Here is a 17,459-nt window from a genome sequence, read left to right on the forward strand (position 1 = left end):
ATCATGGAAAGCGTCGGCCTCCTCAAACAGCTCACGGAGGAATCCGACTCTAGTCATCCCTCATTGTATATTTAACATAGAACGCAGGTACTGAGTGCAGTAAAGGTGATGACACAGTGACAAATCTCAGCAATGCGGATGCTGAACGTTCACAGCATCAGAAAATGAAAAGACAGCCAGCATTGGAATTCTGTTCAGGTGACAAATGTTTTCTGGTTAAAAGATGCTTCTTGGTGATATTCAGTGTATCACAGTCAGTGTGGAATCAAGCTGCTTATGTACACTATCGTTCAAAAGTTTGGGGTCACCCTGACAATTTCATGTTTTCCATGAAAACGCACACTTTTATTCATGTACTACAATAATGCCTTTAGCATGTTTGGAGCCTATAGAAGCCTCAACAAGTCCTGTCTGGATGGCCTCAACTTCAGTCTGAGCAATATGCAGTATTCTAAGCAGCAGTTCCATCCAGTCATGGCTAACTAAACTCATCATCAAGATGTTATTTATGAATCTGCTCCTTGGGGAAGGAAAAAGCAGGGAGAACTTATGAATAAATAAGCAAGATGTTTTTATTAATATTAGTAATTGGGAGCCATGCTTGGGAATTGGCTCTATGGATGACAACTGATTCACCACTTCTTGATTGGACAAAGAGGTATTCGTGGAGCCCACATGATAACTCCAGACAACTTCTGTGATCTTTTGACTTTTAATTTAACACCATAATCAGGTCCATGTTTTAACACATCCAGAACCTTCAAATGGGACCAAATTCCTGCAAAACACTTCAACTGACATGGCTTCAAATGTTGGTCCTACGAGTCTCTGTAGAAGGCAACTGAACTGAACTTCTCTTTTTTTGGTTCTTGAATTTCTTGGTTTCAGGAACCATAAAGAGGAGTCCAGTTACCTTCTGCTGAAGCTACACAGACATATCAAATGCTAGCATGCTATAGCATGGCAAGCTAAGCCAAGTGTTATAACACCACCATATTTGTGAAGCTTTGCAGCTGCAACCAACAGCTGTGACAAAAATTCAGGGACTTTTCAGCTGAACTGGGCTGAACTGCAGGCAGTGTTTGGAAATGAATAAAACCTTTAAATAGTACATCAACAGTACTTTGAGCCACCATTTTGGCATTTAGAAAAATGCTGTAAATTTTTTATGTTTTCAATTTTTTGTAAATTTTTTTCAATAAGTTATCAAAATTCAGCTTTCAGTTTTTATTTCTTGATGATTTATGGCATTGTGTCTGTGCTATGTTGTACATAAATTATATGGGAGTTCTTTCTACTTGAGGGATTATTTTGTGGTCAGAAATGAGCCTACATTGAGCAAAAAATGCCCAGACACAGCTGTGTCCAGACGCCATCCGATCTGCTCCACTAAGGCTTTGCATCTTTTTCATCTGAAAACCGTCCGTGAATGTGTTTAAAATTTGACCTCAGAAGAGTGGATTCATCAAAAACATGACTCAGACCCAACAAAAAAAGTGCCTTGAGCTGTCTGCCTCTTTGGCTTTTACAAAGCATGCAAAGGACAAATGTAAACTTCAAAGTGTGATCAAAGAAAATCATCGACTTTTGTGGCTTTTCCCCATGTTGCATTTTCACATATAAAACCGGAGCCTGCAGCTATCGTCCCCCCCGCTGATAGTTTTTAATGCAGCGCAGCCAGTCATCCATCACTAATGCTTCATGGTGTAGTGATGCAGCACAAGCATTACTCACTTTTACACTTCCACAGAGATGAGCAGCGACTGTGTGTGCTGCAGCAAATCACACTGTAACCGTCTGGTCCAGCGTAGGCTTAAAGATATGGATGTGAATTATTTATGGAGTGGTGCACCTGGGGAAAGGCTGCGCTGGAGTGGAAGAAAGATAATTGAACTTGTATCCACAGTGTGTTTTATCAGATCTCCAAACAGGTTGACTTGTTTTAACCCTTTGATGCACAACGTGAGTCAAGAGGTACCCATTTTCCATTGAGTATGGGTCACTTTTGACCCATGTTGTGTATCAAAGGGTAAAGGTTTAAGAATTTCTCGCAGATATTTGTGTCCTTTTCTACATTTGAAAATAAATGGACAAAATGACTGAGACACACAGTATAGTATCCCTTCTTCTCTTTTTATAGTCGTCCGTCCCTGAGCCACTTACGTACGTACGTCTACACTTGCTCTCATGGGATCGTCTTCTGCGAAAGCACCCACCAGCCGATCTTTCAATGTCCACCAGCTCTACCCACTGATCTCAGCTGACAGCAGGAGGCTGCAGGTCAAAGTGTGGCGAAAAGAGAGACTAATGTTGGACAACACTGGCGTTTGGCTCTCGGTATATATAGTGCTCTTTTCCCAGAGCTCTGAGCAGTTGGTATTCTGTGAGAGAAACTGGATCCCCGCGAAAGTATCAAGTCAATGTGGCCCTCAGTCCAGACACTTCTTGGACCGGTCGACCCCACTGCAGCCACTCAGGCCTCAATCTGCAGGAAGTTAGTGTGCTGACCCTGAGATTTCCTCATCTGCCACTGTGAGTTTAATTGTTCGGTTTGATTTAGCCACCAAAACTGCCTTGCAAAAGATTGTACTCATAGCATCCAGTGTCAATGTCGGGAGCTTTGTTGATCTCTCCGTCCACCCTGACCTCTTTGAAACCTCATACTGCTTCTACCAGTGTTCCTAAAGTTGTGACTGGTCCTTTCTCTTACAACAGTTAGACAAAGCCTCAGTGCTGTTTTTCTTCAAAGAACCGTCTCTTTTGTGGCTTTATTCCTCTTTCAGATTTAAAGTTTTGTTTCTATGCAAGTTGCCTTGATTGTTATTTCATCATCTGGCCGTGTCCGTCTGTCCCCCATTTATTCCAAATTAAAATATGATATGATTTATAAGTCTGGTCACAGTTCACCCGGATGACCGATCTCATCAGCTCAGGGACAGACGGCTGAGGAATTCTGATTACTTTGGACCCTGTGTCATGCAGCCTGATCCAAAAAGGTAATCTGACTCTTTTATAGATTCCTGTGGGGAAACGCTATTTTATCTTGGCATCCCTTCAGCTCAGAGATCCAGCAGGACTTTGGTAGTTATGAGGAGCCATAGTTATGAACTTCTCACCATCCTCTCAAATCAGTTTGCTAGACTATGAGTCTTGGTACTTAAAGATTTAGCAGGAAAATGATCTGCTTAGAGGTTCCCTCAAAACTCTGTCCTGATGGGATTGGTTGAAGCAAAAACTAAGTACGAGCTTTTCCCAGTGATTAGAAAAGCTTAAACGTGGTTCAAACCCAAGAGGATAAAAAGCAGTAGAGGCCAAATTCAAGCATGTTTTGTCTGTGTTTTTAAGGGTTAATCAAGAAGAGATTTGCTCTGTTCACACCTCGCTCTTCCATACACCACCAGCCTCTTCCCATTGATGAATCAAACGCCTTCAGTAAAGCCTCTGAGCTGGGTCTTCTAATCCGGCCTACAGCTGGTGTAGCTCAAGGTGCCAGGAGGTTTGCAATAATGCGTGTCTTGTTTAATGATCTTTGCCCCACTACCCTCAAACTGTCAGTCACCCTGAGAGCAAAGCAGTTTGCAACAAGGTGCTCTGCAGTTGAAGAGCCACAATAATTCTAAGTTATATCTACATTGGCTCTACTGTAGTAATTTTACAGCGTCTGTCTTCACAGGTTGTATATACTGTGTGTCTATGTGTTGTGACCAGTTCAACCAAAAATCGTATTTCATTTGAGGCCTAAAGAGCAAACTTAGTGTATAAAACCTGGTGTATGTTCTTTCAGTTAATTAGCATCCCATTATTCATTCAACCATGTCATACCTTGGTAGGTTCTAACCCAAGCTTGGTGAACGTTGCTCTGTGGAAGCTGTGGCTGAAAATGTACAGCTTGCCACCAGATACAGCTGAAAATGTAAATGTCTAATGAGCATGTTTTGAGCTCAAAATATTACATTCCAATTGATGCAATCATGAATTTTCTTCTACTATTAGCATATATTGAGCTATATTGATTTTCAGTAAAATCAAAAAAGTAATTATATGAGTCTACTGATTCTCCCAGCTACAGTTTACATCTAGACTATGTATGAAAGATGGACAAAACATCTCAATCTGAAAAGTGAAGCCAACGCACAAGTGCCTTAAGCCTGCATTCTCTTCTTTAACAGCCAGCAGGGGGCGACTCCTCTGGTTGCACTAAGAAATCTGATTGTATAGAAATCATTGATAAAATCTACTGGCTTCTTCCTTGATCCGTCACACATCTTTCCAGCGAGTGGTCACAACGGCTAGTTTTAAGAGTTTCTGAGTACAGCATGCCTTTTACTTGGTAAATTACAGTCCCATTTAGAGTAAAATAGACAGTGAATTAGGGTGTGGCTACCCTCTGATTGAAGGGTTGGTGCTGCTTGCTGGCCAAAGTGTCCTCAGTATATATGATTGTATATTATCTGTAGTGAAGGCTCTGAAATGTGTGAGTTCATTGACAGAAACAAAGATAAATTCCTTATGTAGTCAACAAAGCTGATTCTGATCTGACACCAACAAGTATCCCCTTGACAGCACACAATGCTTCAAATATGCTGCAAAGAAGCTACACATTTTAAAATGTGAATGCTTCACACACATCTTTAGCCTGGATTTATAGAAGCAAACAGTTCTCACTTCATTGTTTCATCCTTTTGCCCTACTTAGTGAGGGAAATTCTTGTGGTCACAGTGCCCTTGACCTTTCACCTTTGGCTACCAAAATGTAGTCAGTGACTCCAACATTTCTACCAAATTGGAAGAAAAGAGCAAAAATAGGACAGATGAACAACCTGAAAAACACAATCCAGCTATCAGCGATGTGGAGGAAGTCTCCAAGTACATTAGTTGATGTAAAAGAGGACTGATCTATTCCAAAAACTGGAGATATGCCGAGCTAGTCAGCGCATTCCTGACATTTTAACCTCCCTGTCATGACCTCAGACATACTGTGCACGAGTAAATCTGTACACAAGCATGAAGAACAGCGATCACCCTGAAGCTGCTGCTCGACCTGCCGGACGTCACCTCTTTGTTGCCTTTCGGCAGATTAGCAGCAGCAGAAGGCTCACAGTCCCGCTATCGTACGTACTTAAACAGATTATCCTGTCACTTCTGGTCACGTGCTAAACCTCAAGCCTTTTAAAGCTGCATCTGGAGGCTGGGTGTCCGTCGGTCAGCCCAAATATTTACTCACAGGAGGGAGGTTTGTGGGAGTCCAGCAGGAATGTTTCAGCAGCTGTTGATCTATTTTATGTTGATTATAGTCCATTAAACTATTTCCCACGGTCCAGAGTGATATCTTCTAATATTCTGTCCAAAATCTAAACTTGCTATGAGTTCTAACATCATCTTTTTCATTCAGAAACCTGCAGAGGTTGATGCTGGTGATCATCCTTGAGGGCGACGCTAATCCTCTTATTAGTGACGTCTCTATTTTACTGTGCTGACCACCACATACCGGCACATCAACAAACTACGGATGCCAGCACAGGACATCCAGTGTGAGCATGTGATAATCACTTTGGCATTTTTAAGGCAAAGTAGAAAATAATGTCTTATAATTAACCGGAGCTGTAGTGAAAACGCTCTATTAGCCTCCCATTGCCTCCAGTGTGTTTCCAATTCGAGAGCCAGCACAGGCAGTAACCTGACCTCCCTCCCTCCCTCCCCACTCCCTCACCCGTCCTCCCTGCTCTTAGATACTGTATGACTCTGCCGTGGGTTCTCATGGACACACTGCCCTTTGGAAATTCCCCGGCTGCAACCAATACGACCCGTCGTGTAACGGCAGTCCACTCGAGACAGTATCGCTGCACAGAAGCAAATGAATTATCGCCGTCGGCTTTGATGTGGTGGGCACATTGACCACGAGGTGCGACCGCTGCCAGGGCGGTGTCACATTATGTCCTAGTGCCGACAGAGGACAGTTTCAGTCAAATAATGTTGATCTTTTGTCTCTTGGCCCGATAAATTCAAAGTAATTAGAGCAAATTCAATCCAATTAGATTAAATTAAGATCAGCAGGTATTCACTGTGACCCCCCAGGACCCTCTAATCTCTATATCTGTCCAATTAGCAGCACCCTTGCAGAAAAGCTGCAGATTACGCCCCACTCAGTGTCTCTTCTGAGAATCCGCTGAAGTTCAGTGCATCTGTACTGTAAGCTTTGGCCACAGCAAACTGCACAGAAATATAATTCAGAAAAGTTTTCAATGAAATGGATTATTAATGAAACAAACATACAAGATTGATTATATGTATATAATGCCAAGTAATTTAAAAAGGAGGAAATAATCCAGATCACCTTTAGAATTATTAGATTTGTACATTTTTTTGCATGAGCACCCTGCACAATCCGTTTGCATATCTGAATCCTGGCTCACACTCTCTCAGCCTGTCCAGTCTTACCTCTCGCAGCAGAGCTTCAGCCCACTGTGCTGTTGTGCCTCTGCAGTGCCACTGGCTGTGCCTTCAGCCCCGCCGGCTCGCATCAGCTGTTATCCTCAGTGTGAATCGTTTGATCTCCTTCGGCGACGGTATCTTCTCTCTCCCTTCCGTCGCGTCCTCAGCCGACCTCTTGTACAATCTAGGTGGTGTGATGAGAGAAAAGAGAAGGAAGAGCAGCGTCTCCTGGTAGAGCTGCTGCTGCTGCTGCTGCTGCTGCTGCGATGATGTCTGAGGCTGGTGGCTGTGAACAGACTGAGACAGCAGAGGGGGGGAGACAGGACCTGCCATGCAGATATCAGCCCTGTTGCAGTTAAATTTAAACCAGCCTCCCTACTGACACCTTGAGCTCCGGCTGCCCTCCCTCTGCAGCTCTGATGGACCATATGGCCCCTGACAGAAGACTGAGCTCCTGGGAGTCTGTCCCCGAGGAGAGAGGGAGTAAAGGGAGGTGGAGGACGGCAGGAGCAACAAATACAAATATAAGGTGCTTTTTTCACTTAATTGTGGGACAGTTATGTTAACAATGGCACTAAAACGCCTAAATTTGTGTGTTTTCTTTTAACCCTCTCAACCAAAAGCAGTTTCAAAGCAATTTCATTCCCTTTTCCTCACTGTGGGTTCATTTTTCACTGCAATATAAAGTCCTGCACTCATATGGAAACACCATTACAGAACTAAATGTAATGTCATAAATTATTTCTAAAAAACTAAGAAAAACAAAAGTTGAATTATTTTGTTTCTTTTACCAAAATTTAAAAAAAAAAAAAAAAATGCAAGCTACAGGGTGTCCCCAAAGTCTAGACACAGGAAATCTCATTAATTCTATTTTTTTTTCCATCCACAGATTAAATACGGCTTTGTCAAAATAAGAAAGAGTTGCACTGGTACTTCTCAGGGGATGTGAAGGATGGACATGTTGAAAGATAGCAGATGAATTTAATCCTTTCATGCATAGAGGTCACTACAATGTACAGCTATTCAAAAGCTGTTATCTTGTATTTACACCAAGAATAGGGAATGTGAGCTGGGTGTACACTGTCGTGAGACAGGTTAGTTTTACCCTAGTGATGATGTATTATTGCAATAGTAACCCTAAAGAAACTAAAGAATTGGTCATTGCTAAAATTCATGCTAGCCCCAAAAAAATCATTTTCCCAACTCTAACCCTACCACCTACATCATTGAGGTCTCCTGGTGACCAAAACACCAAGAGACCTCAATGATGTTTAATGGACTAAAGCCACTCACCCCTGCTGTGGTGGTCCCAAGCCCACATTTACAGCCCCAAGTTTAACATATGAGATCACAACTGAACCAGAGATATCAAAACCTGGCTCCTACATTAACCCACAATGCAACACAACCACCACTTGCTGCATGTATCTCAGCAGTCAGAGCTGGGATCACATTACAGGACAGCAGGAAGGAAAACGAGAATCACCAGGTGATTCTGCAGACACAAACACCAACAGCAGTTAGTGCACAACTGGCATAAATAGACACAAAAAGAACATTACTACAACTTTTTCTGCAGTTCTTTCAAATTTTTACGCCGGTGTAACAGGCCAGATTAAACCCCCAGCCAAAGTATACCCGGTTAAACTTTGGCCAAGGCCAATTTATACCCCAGGGGCTGAAATAGCCCAGCCCAGAATATACCATTCCAGACTAAAATACATCTCATGTAATATGAGATGACATCAATCAAATGAATTTCATCTTAATTTAAGCACAAATCAGTGAAACTGCATCAAACATTTTAGGCAAAAAATACTATGAGATATTGTGCTGATATAATGGTTTATTTAAGCAGAAATCAAGCCTTTCTTAGTTTAAGCACGATACAAAGGTAATATAAATCGTTGTTGTATTGAACGCTCTCCACGTATGACGCGAATTAGTGGGCGTGGTGTGTGGTAGGCGGACAGGTGTTTCCAATCCATGATTACGCAGGTGGAGATGATCAGCCATCACCATTCACCTCTGCATATAAGCCGGACGCGGTTCACTACACTTCGCCAGAATTCGGATCGTTGTTGTGTCCAGCTCCCTAGAACCCTGCTTTTATTAACTGCTCTCTCTTCTACCCTTAGTCCAGGATCTCCGCCTGCTTCCAAATACCTCCTGGAACCTCCACCTGCCTTTCCAAGCCCCGTTCCTCCCTCAGTCTGTCTTCAGTTAAGTTCCCTGCTTGATCGCCTACCCAGTTAGTCTGTTAGTAGAGTACTTTCTAGGCTTTCCGTCTGTTGCTGTAGTATTAGCATTCCGCTTCGCGTTAGTGCCGTAGCCGGAATCTGTAGCCTCTGGCTTTCCGTATTTGTAGTTCTCGTACTTCTTTGCTCAGTTCAGTTCAGTCATTTTGGTATCTAGCTTCTGTGGTTAGCCTTAGTGTAGTTTTGTTCACATTCCTGCTCTTAGTAATACCTGGTTCGAGTCTGTGTATCAAAAATAATCAGTATTTTGTGTACAGTCTGGTTAGTACCTTGTCAGTCCACCTCTCCTCCAGAGGGCTCCCTAGTTCTGTATTTATCTCTGCCTTACTGTGTTCTTTTGTTCAGTTATTCCTGGAAGTAAATCATTGTTTATTGTACTCAGTTTGTGTCTTTGTTGTCTACACTTAAGTCTCTTCTAGCCTTATAACAGGAAGTGAAATTAGATAAAATAAAACGGCACTTATGTATGTGAGTTCAGACTTACGGTGAAAATTGCACTACGTCATGCGACTTTGAGGACCCCCTGTACTTGCGGCATTCCAGTTGAAAATGTTGACTGGATATTCAGAAAATCTAGATTCCTAGTTCAAGTGGAGCTACGTTACGCCTCAAGCTAATGGCATCAAGGACAAAGTTGTAGTCTTCAGACTCAAGTGACACAACCTGAGCCACAATAGCACTGACACAGCTCACATTAAACAAATCTGTAAATTAAAGTCTCTGTGTTGCTGTGTTTCCGCTCCGATTAACCTTGCTCTAACGGAACCTTTTCCATCGTGTCGAAAAACTCAGAAACGCACGGATGCTGAACCATTTGGCCAAGAGACAGCGCGCGCTCTGGTGGAGTTCCCCTTTAACAAAACCCCTTCTAGTGGTTCTCCTGTTCACCTTGCAGTAGGGTGGGGTTGCACCACAAATAGCCTCCTGACACTTTAAAAAATCTGGGTTGCTTTCTGATGCAGTCTGAGGATCACAGACGGTTGAGTCACAGCAGCGTCTTTCCCTCAGTAATAGAATTATGGGCATTGTTCGGCACACTGAGCTAAAAAAAGCTGCATCGAAATCAATTAGCTTCATTATTAGTTTTGTTGGGCCAAAGCAACCGAGTAAGGATTGACCTGTGGATGAATGTGTCTTTCTTTATGACATGTATTGCGTCAGTCCTCCAGCTGTCAGTGGTTCCTCTGCCTGACACGCCGTCATAAATCTCTTTTCTTTCACCTCTACCCCGGTGTGTGTTTTTTCTTGCCTTTCAGCTCTGTTTCTGACTTTTCACTTCACCTTTACAGTTTAAATGCTTGTTTTGTCCTTAGAAAACTTGCTGTTACAGTGACTTCTCCACAGGCCAAGGTCTGTCCAACACTTCACATTTAAGATTTGTCGATGAAATTGCGGAGAAGACGGGAAGTGATTCAGTGAGGAGAAAATGATGGGTTTTTTCAGCCTTCAGTGGAATACAGAAGGTGACTCAGCTCTTCTGACTGCAGCCTTAGAAAATGGGGGCACACGCCTACACAAAAAATCTGCGTCAATGTTAAAAAAAAAAAAAAAACACTGTCAAAAGCTCAGAGGGTGGCTAACCCGCTTAAAACCACAATTCAGAGGCTTCTTCATATCAAAAAAATTGAAGCCTATAGAGCAACAGACAGTGTGGAGGTCTTGCAGTGCAGATATGTAATTGCTGCATGAGTGAAACCAAACACTAACAAGAGATAATAATAGGGTCCAAAGCATGCAGAGTTTTATTCTGACACCTTCGCTTTGGGCATTTAGAGGTACACAGCTATCCATCATTTTTAAATATGCCGTCATTCTTCTTGAATTACAGTCAGTTTTGCTCTGTCTGTGAGTACCATGCAGTAAAATATCAATTATGGATTTATAGTCCATTTTTAAATATCTAACAAGAGCAGGTTCTTCTCAAAATATTTCCTTTTCTATGAGAGTTGAGGGGAGAAAGTAGTCAAAGAAAGAAAAACAATATTCTCCAAATCCTTAATATGAAGGATCTGGGTCAAGTTGTGCTGATTATTTTCTCACTTAATGAACCAAAGCACACAGTCGCAACTAATTTCACCTTCATCTGAGTTTAAAAAGGCAAACAGCAATTAAGGACCTAGAGGACTTGGGTTTTTTTAATCATAAGTGGGACGTACATCGACATTATCATAATGACCAACAATATCTCTGTTGGTTTGTTTGTTAGTTTAAACTAGTCTTGGACCTTGTTCCAAGATTGTTGCAGCCAATCACCTACTAAAAAAAACATCTAATAACTGGTATAATTAAAGTCTGAACTGAGTTTTTGTTTTCTGTTTTCAAAATGGATTTTAAATTTAATCGGAGGCCAGAAATTGACAGTGCATGTGCAAAAATAATGCTTTATTATTTCACTTTTGAGAACCACCAATTAAATTTGAAGGACTGCCACATAATTAACAGATAAAGGAGGTATTCCACTTTTCTTTTTTTTTGTATTTTCTAGGCAGTTACTTGTTGATTTTAAACCTTCATTCACAAGAAAAAACTAATTTCAATGATAGTACGGGGCATGTTTGATGTTTGTAGGTCTAAATCTGGTAGTAACAAACGTAAAAAGCTCCTAAGTCTGTTTTTGCTTGTCACCAGCATTATTATAAAGATAATGAAGTGTGTTTTCATCCAACAGATGCCACAGTTTTTCCCCCGAAGACACAGATGCTCACTTTCAACAGTCCTGTGGGGCCTCTTCACACCAGACTGCAGTACATGACATCATTACTTTGGTTTAAAAGGCTATAAACCGTCCATGTTTCTCACCACATCAACACTAACCCTTTCACATTAGTCTGTCAGTGAGAGCACCCGTCTCCATCTACTCCTGCTGTTTCATCAGCCCCTTTATGACCCGTCTGCAGGTTGGAGCAGCTGAAAATGGCCTTTAAGGGACACTTTGCTCAACACAGGAGAGCTTTTACACAGCGCAGTGGACCGGAGGGTTGTGTGTTGGTGCATGTGTGCTTTCACAAAGAGTGTGTGATGGTCGGAGTGACGTCTCATAGGCTTTGGGTGGAAACATAGTCTGCCTGTGCATGGACCAGAAGTTATTAGAGTTCTTGTTTTAAAGTATGTGCACTGCAACAACTCAAAATCTTACCAAGTCTGTTTGTCTTATTTTTAGTCAAAATGTCTCATCCCACTTGATTTAAGATAAATTCACTTAACAAGTGACATTTCAGCAAGATGGAGGGACTTGTTTTAAGACAATGCATCTTAAATATCTTGTTAAGTCAAACAATCTTGAAATTACCTTGTTTTGAGTTAAATTTTACAAGAAATCTCAAAATAAGTTTAACCCTTGTGTTGTCCTGCGGGTCAAAATTGACCCGTTTTAAAGTTTGAAAATGTGGGAAAAAAATATATTTTCGCAGTGAAACTTCTGATGTCCACATTTTCACCATTTTTGGGAAATTTTTTTGAACATTTTTTGGTAGAAAAAAGAAATGTTAAAAATGTTTCTTAAGAACATTCACAAAAAACTCAACCAAAATCTAGCGAATTTCACTGGATTTTGGTTGATTTTTTTGTGAATATTCTTTAAGGAAATATTAGAAGTTTTACTGACATATGTACTCACTTTAGATATTTTTATGATTTTTTTGGAAGATTTTTACTAATTTTTTTGAAAATATTTACAAGAATTTTCTTGTCAAATTTGGGGGATTTTTTTTAAATAAAACTTTTAAGGGAAACTTTTAAGGAATTATTGGAATTTTCTTCCTGAAGGTTTTGCAAATTTTCTGAAATTTGGGGAATTTTTTTGCTGAATTTTTGGATTTTTTTCAGACAAGGAAACAATATTTTCTGGTGCCTGTAAATGAGGACAACAGGAGGGTTAACAGTGCTCTCAACTTGATTAACCAAATTGTACCTGAGTTGTAGGGTCTCTTCAACACAATCAAGATGTAATTTAAGCCATGGTTGCCAATCTATGATCAGATAATTGCTGTACAGAAAAAAGTTTGGAAACTGTCGATTGAGTTTCGTCCAAAAAATAAAGAGTGATTCATTTAACTCTAAAGAAGTTGAAATCAACAACAGCGAAGTTGCAGTGAAGCAGAACAACTGCCGGTGAAGAAGAAAACGCATGGCAGACAGACACTTACAGAGAGGAATTATCAGTATGAGAAAGACGAGAAAAGTAACTTTTAATGTGAATTTTATTGAGGAGAGATTTGTTAGCTGCCATGTAAAACCAAGCAAATGTTACGATATGTTATGATACTCACACTCCCTGACCCTCTTCCTTCTTCCTCTGTCGCTCTGCATTATGGGAGCGGGCGGTTTAAAAACAGAGGTATTTACGACTCAGCACTCTAGAGTTCCTGGAGCTCCACGAAACATGTGGGACTGGCAGTGTGACACCGGCAGCTCAGTTTAAAGATAGACGGGTTTTGGTTCGGCCTATTTTGTATCACCTGCCTGTCTGTAAGTCTGTCTTCGAGGAGAACTCGGCATATGTGATACCTTACGAAAGAAACACAAAACAGCTTCTTAACTAGAACTGGGAGCTGTTAACACTAAGAAAAACTTAGATGCTTGAGTCAAACTGAGTGTACAACAATGCAAAAAAGGGGAAAATATAGCTTAAATGTACTTGCATCTGTATTTTCCACTATGTATTTTGTTAAATACATTAAAAACCTTTAAATATATGTGTGAATAAAGCTGTTGAACTTGTCAACTGATGGTAGATTAAAGAAGTTTACTTTTTCAAGAGATACTGTAATCAGTTAATAGTTTAATCACGTTTATATTCTGTTTTTTGTATTCCTGGCATTAGCAGCAGGGGGTAGTAGCAGCCTGGAAGTGCTAAAAGTACTTCAAACTGTTTGAACTTTACAATCAAGAACTACCTTGACATGTGCTTCAAAATTAAAAGAATCTGTCGCCATCTAGTGGCCAAAAGGAGAAATCAACACCTATGTGGTGCACTGATGAACAGCTGTGCAGACATTTACACTTTGCCTTGAATGAAGAAACGCCACCTTACAGAGGTAGGATGCAGTGACATGCTTGTGTAGCGTGAGATTGTTAAGACAACCCAACAATAACTTTTCACACACGGTTTTGGTTAATTACTTCAATCGATTTATTGGTCTTTAACCGTTTGATGCGCAGTATGGACTGACTGGGAGAGCAGAGGCCTTAATTGATAAACTCGATCGATACAGTGGGTGGAGCTTCCTGGTTTAAAGCCAGGAGAAGAAGCTGTTTGATGAGAATGGAGGAGGTGCATTCTGTCTGTGGAGAACCTCAGGCCATGTCGCACCAACTTTTTGGAAGTTTGAGGCGCAGTGGGGGGAATTTCATCCCGTCGGGTCGACAGATCCCCAGGACTCCTCCTCCTGCAACCACCCACAGTGAGGATTTTAAGGTCTGTGTCTTATTTCACAGCCGTCTAAAAGCGGAACCTTACCGGCCTGATACACAATCAGAGCTGTGCACCTCTTCTCAACAGACTGCGACCAGAGATCCAGATGACAGCGACCAAACCCGGACATGTGATTTTAGCAGTTTGAAGGCAAAAACGGGTACTCCGAGATTTATCTTCATTGATCTAAAAGCACTCTGTAGCAGCTTATTTCAAAGCTGTTTGCAGCACTGTTTTTTTCCATTGAGTTATTTTGTTGTGTTTGCTTTTTTTTTGTCATTTTCTTTGTCACATTTCAACAGCAGATGACCCCATTTACATGCTGAAGGGGATGAAGGGGTATCAGCTGACTCCGGGTGACTTGGAATTCATTAAAAAGATGAAAGAAGAGCAACTCGTGAAGAAACTTGAGGTAATTTTGATGTTTTTGCACCGTTGTTCCTCGGTTGCACCACTTCAGTGCTGGTGAGCTGATGCAGTGTGATATTTGCCGGTCCTCAGGGAGACTTAAAAGAGCTGCAGGAGCTGATAAAAACGGAAACGACGGCCTTGGAGCGGGCGAGTGGTTCCAGGGAGAAGGCAGAGGCTGAGCTTAACACGGTGAGCCTCTGAATTGCAATAAACCTGGAAAGCTTTTCATTAGAGACCGACGAAACTCTGCATCTTGTGATAACCTTGTTCTTCTCCTGAGAGTTCCAAAGCTGATCCTGCTGCACATCTGACATTTTTACTATCATAATAACTTCCCTCTGCATGTTCAAGCTGTTGGATCTGATGCAGGCATTTTTATGGCTTTTTATTGCCCCTAAAATATCATTATTTTACAAAGAATGTCTTCCCTTTATGATCATCAGTGGTGTAAATGTGAAGTTAAAATGATGGATCTTTTGAAATAGTTTCTTAGGTATTTCCAGTCTGAATCCGCAGCATCAAACAGAAACACTGTGAGGCTTTAGGATCAGCTGTTTTTCTTTTTTTTTTAAAATATATATATAAATTCAAAGGTTGTTTGCAAATGAAACTGCTGCTGTCGTTTCTGTCAGTTTCCTTCCTGTGAGCAGCTCAGAGAGTGGACGAAGCTGGTCCTCAGAAGGATGTCTGCTCTGACCGATTTCACAGACCTGGACACCAAATCTCTCCTGGCCATGGTGACGATGGAAGACGTCCAGGGCGTCATGCATGACAAGAGGGCTGAACTCAATCAGAGGAGGAAAATGGTGGCAAACAAGTAATATTCCACACAGATGAAGCTGCACTTGATTCCTTCTCCCAGTGTTTATTCCTGTACTAGACTTAGAACTGAACATTGTCACAACCCCTCATGGCAACAACTGATCTTTTCTCAAAATTTAGAAGAAAGAAAGAAGCTGAGGAGAGAGAGCAGCTTGACAAAGTAAGAAAGGCTCCAACTTCTTCAGCATTTTTTAAAAGTTATTACTGACTATTTCTGTCTGTTTTCAGCTGAAGATACAGACACTGATGAGGGAGTTATGTGACCTGAAATCTGAACTTGCACAGCAAGAGGTGACTGATTTAAACCCCATAATAATTCTTTAGAACATGATAAATCAAGGGCATTCAGTAACTGTAAGGCTGGACCCTGTATGGTTTCACAGGAGGCTTGTAAGCTGAAAGCTTCAGAGAAGCCAACGAAGTCCTTTAAAACTGCCAGAGGGAAACAGAAGAAAGTTAAAGATCAAGAATTCAGTTCACCAGAGGCTGTAGGAGCTACAAGAGTGAGAGGAAAGCACGCTGGAACTGCTCCAACCACAGCTTCACGACCAAAAGATCAAAGTACATCAGCAGCTCCTCAAGCAAATAATCAAAGTGAAGTGAAAGTTGGTGAAGCGGAGTCCACGTCACAACAGAAGGCCCCGAAGCAAAGTAGAAAAACATCTGCAGATGGTGCTGGACAGGAGACACAAAACACTGGTCTGAGAAGATCCAAGAGAGTCGCCAAGAGGAGCTGCATTTGAGCCTGCTTCAATTCATAATTCAACTGATTCCATATATGATAATGTAGGTTATGCACATTTTTCTATACTTTTAATCATTAATATTACTATTTCTTATGAAAAATAAACTTGAACATTCCCAAAACTAGATGCATCCTTGACTTTTCCTGCAAACTGGGACACATTTTCAGTCCGACTGTAATCCTCAGACCCTGATGAGGGATTTCCCCTCACAGCTAGACATACTAACACACACTAACATGAGTTTATGCTGAGAACAGCTTTAGTTTTGACTACTTAGAGTTCTTATTCTCAAGTCTTTTTTGTTTTCCTCTTTGTGGCTCGGTGTTCTTCTGAGTTTCCCTGCTCGTGTTTGCCAGAGCTGGGACCCCGTTCAGGATCGAGGCCTGGGAACGCTACCTCAAACGCGTCAATTTTAGAAATCAGATCTTGTTTACGTCCAAGCAGACAGCCAGAATCCTGGCCCAAGGCATTGTGGGTCATGGATTACATACAAATTGCACGTCTTTCGCCTTGTGGTTGGATAAACTTCCCTCTGTATTTAGGCTCCGATCAAATGGCCTCTCAATATTTACCGATTTACAGAATAGTCACACAAATGGCTGAAGTTCCTCCCTGCCTGATGCTGAAAGGGAATATACTGAAAGAAAATTGTGAAACTTTCCTGTCAGAATTTACAAAAATTGGTCCAAACTGTTACAGCAGGCTAAATTTTTTGAAAGACTAACTGCACAATTGACCGGTCGTAATTCACCGTAAACTCTGTTCTCCTAGTTTGGATTTGGTGCAGCTGAGTTGTGGCTTTATCTTGGGCTGTCGTGAGTCTTTTGATGTTTTTGGTCAGACAAAGTCTGTATTCTTGTTTGTGAACCAATGTTGGTTGTTTGGAAGGTAAGACTTATTGTCCTGATTCTCAATTTAAAGAGTTTGCTGTGGTAGGCTGCAGGAAACTTTGTCTTGTCTTAAATATTAGAAAAGACAAGGAAACATTCAATAGAAAATTAAACAATAAAAATACAATACAAAGTTTTAAGCTTCTGTTAACCAGAAAGCTCAAACTAACAGAACTACTGAGAAAAATTTCAGTCCTCAGAGTGTCTGAAAGTTGCCATTTTTTCAGAGATATATTATACCACGGCGTTTTTGCAGTGATATATTATACTCTAACATTTTTGGAGAGAGACTATAATATGTTTTTTGAGTGACATAATGTACTATGACGATTTTTGAGAGACATTTCATAACATATTTCTTGAGCGACACACGACTATGTTGTTTTGAACCAAAGACTATACTGTTGAGGTCATTAAAACAAACTCAAGCAAATACCTTGTGTGAAAGATAGAGACCAGTCCATTGTCTGACGCTATGAGAAGGTCAT

The 17,459-nt window shown here is 41.1% G+C and overlaps 3 protein-coding genes across 8 annotated transcripts in view; 2 read left to right on the plus strand and 1 right to left on the minus strand.

The window, feature by feature from the left end:
- Positions 1-6,835, minus strand: part of filip1l (filamin A interacting protein 1-like) — a 74,050-nt gene extending 67,215 nt beyond the window's left edge. The window contains exon 1 of the mRNA XM_055008677.1: positions 6,438-6,835. The gene's annotated coding sequence lies outside the window, so the exon portion shown is untranslated. The remainder of the gene's footprint in view (positions 1-6,437) is intronic.
- The window catches only part of LOC111565638 (epithelial cell-transforming sequence 2 oncogene-like), a 92,259-nt gene extending 78,847 nt beyond the window's left edge, over positions 1-13,412 (plus strand). For 3 of the 6 annotated variants that reach the window (XR_008600868.1, XM_055008680.1, XM_055008678.1), the window contains one exon: positions 11,358-13,412. The gene's annotated coding sequence lies outside the window, so the exon portion shown is untranslated. Of the gene's footprint in view, positions 1-6,845; positions 6,961-8,569; positions 10,153-11,357 lie in introns of all 6 variants that reach the window. The other 3 variants (XR_008600866.1, XR_008600869.1, XR_008600867.1) reach the window with 3 other exon arrangements.
- A 188-nt stretch (positions 13,413-13,600) lies between these two features.
- Positions 13,601-16,227, plus strand: LOC111583034 (uncharacterized). The gene is made up of 7 exons (XM_023291949.3): positions 13,601-14,262; positions 14,405-14,514; positions 14,604-14,702; positions 15,146-15,330; positions 15,456-15,495; positions 15,564-15,626; positions 15,719-16,227. Exons 1-7 carry the CDS (start codon positions 13,947-13,949, stop codon positions 16,076-16,078), a joined length of 1,173 nt encoding a protein of 390 aa, XP_023147717.1. The 5' UTR covers positions 13,601-13,946; the 3' UTR covers positions 16,079-16,227.
- Positions 16,228-17,459: the final 1,232 nt, after the last annotated feature.

This window comes from Amphiprion ocellaris, chromosome 24 (assembly GCF_022539595.1).
Source record: "Amphiprion ocellaris isolate individual 3 ecotype Okinawa chromosome 24, ASM2253959v1, whole genome shotgun sequence".
NCBI lineage: Eukaryota > Metazoa > Chordata > Actinopteri > Pomacentridae > Amphiprion > Amphiprion ocellaris.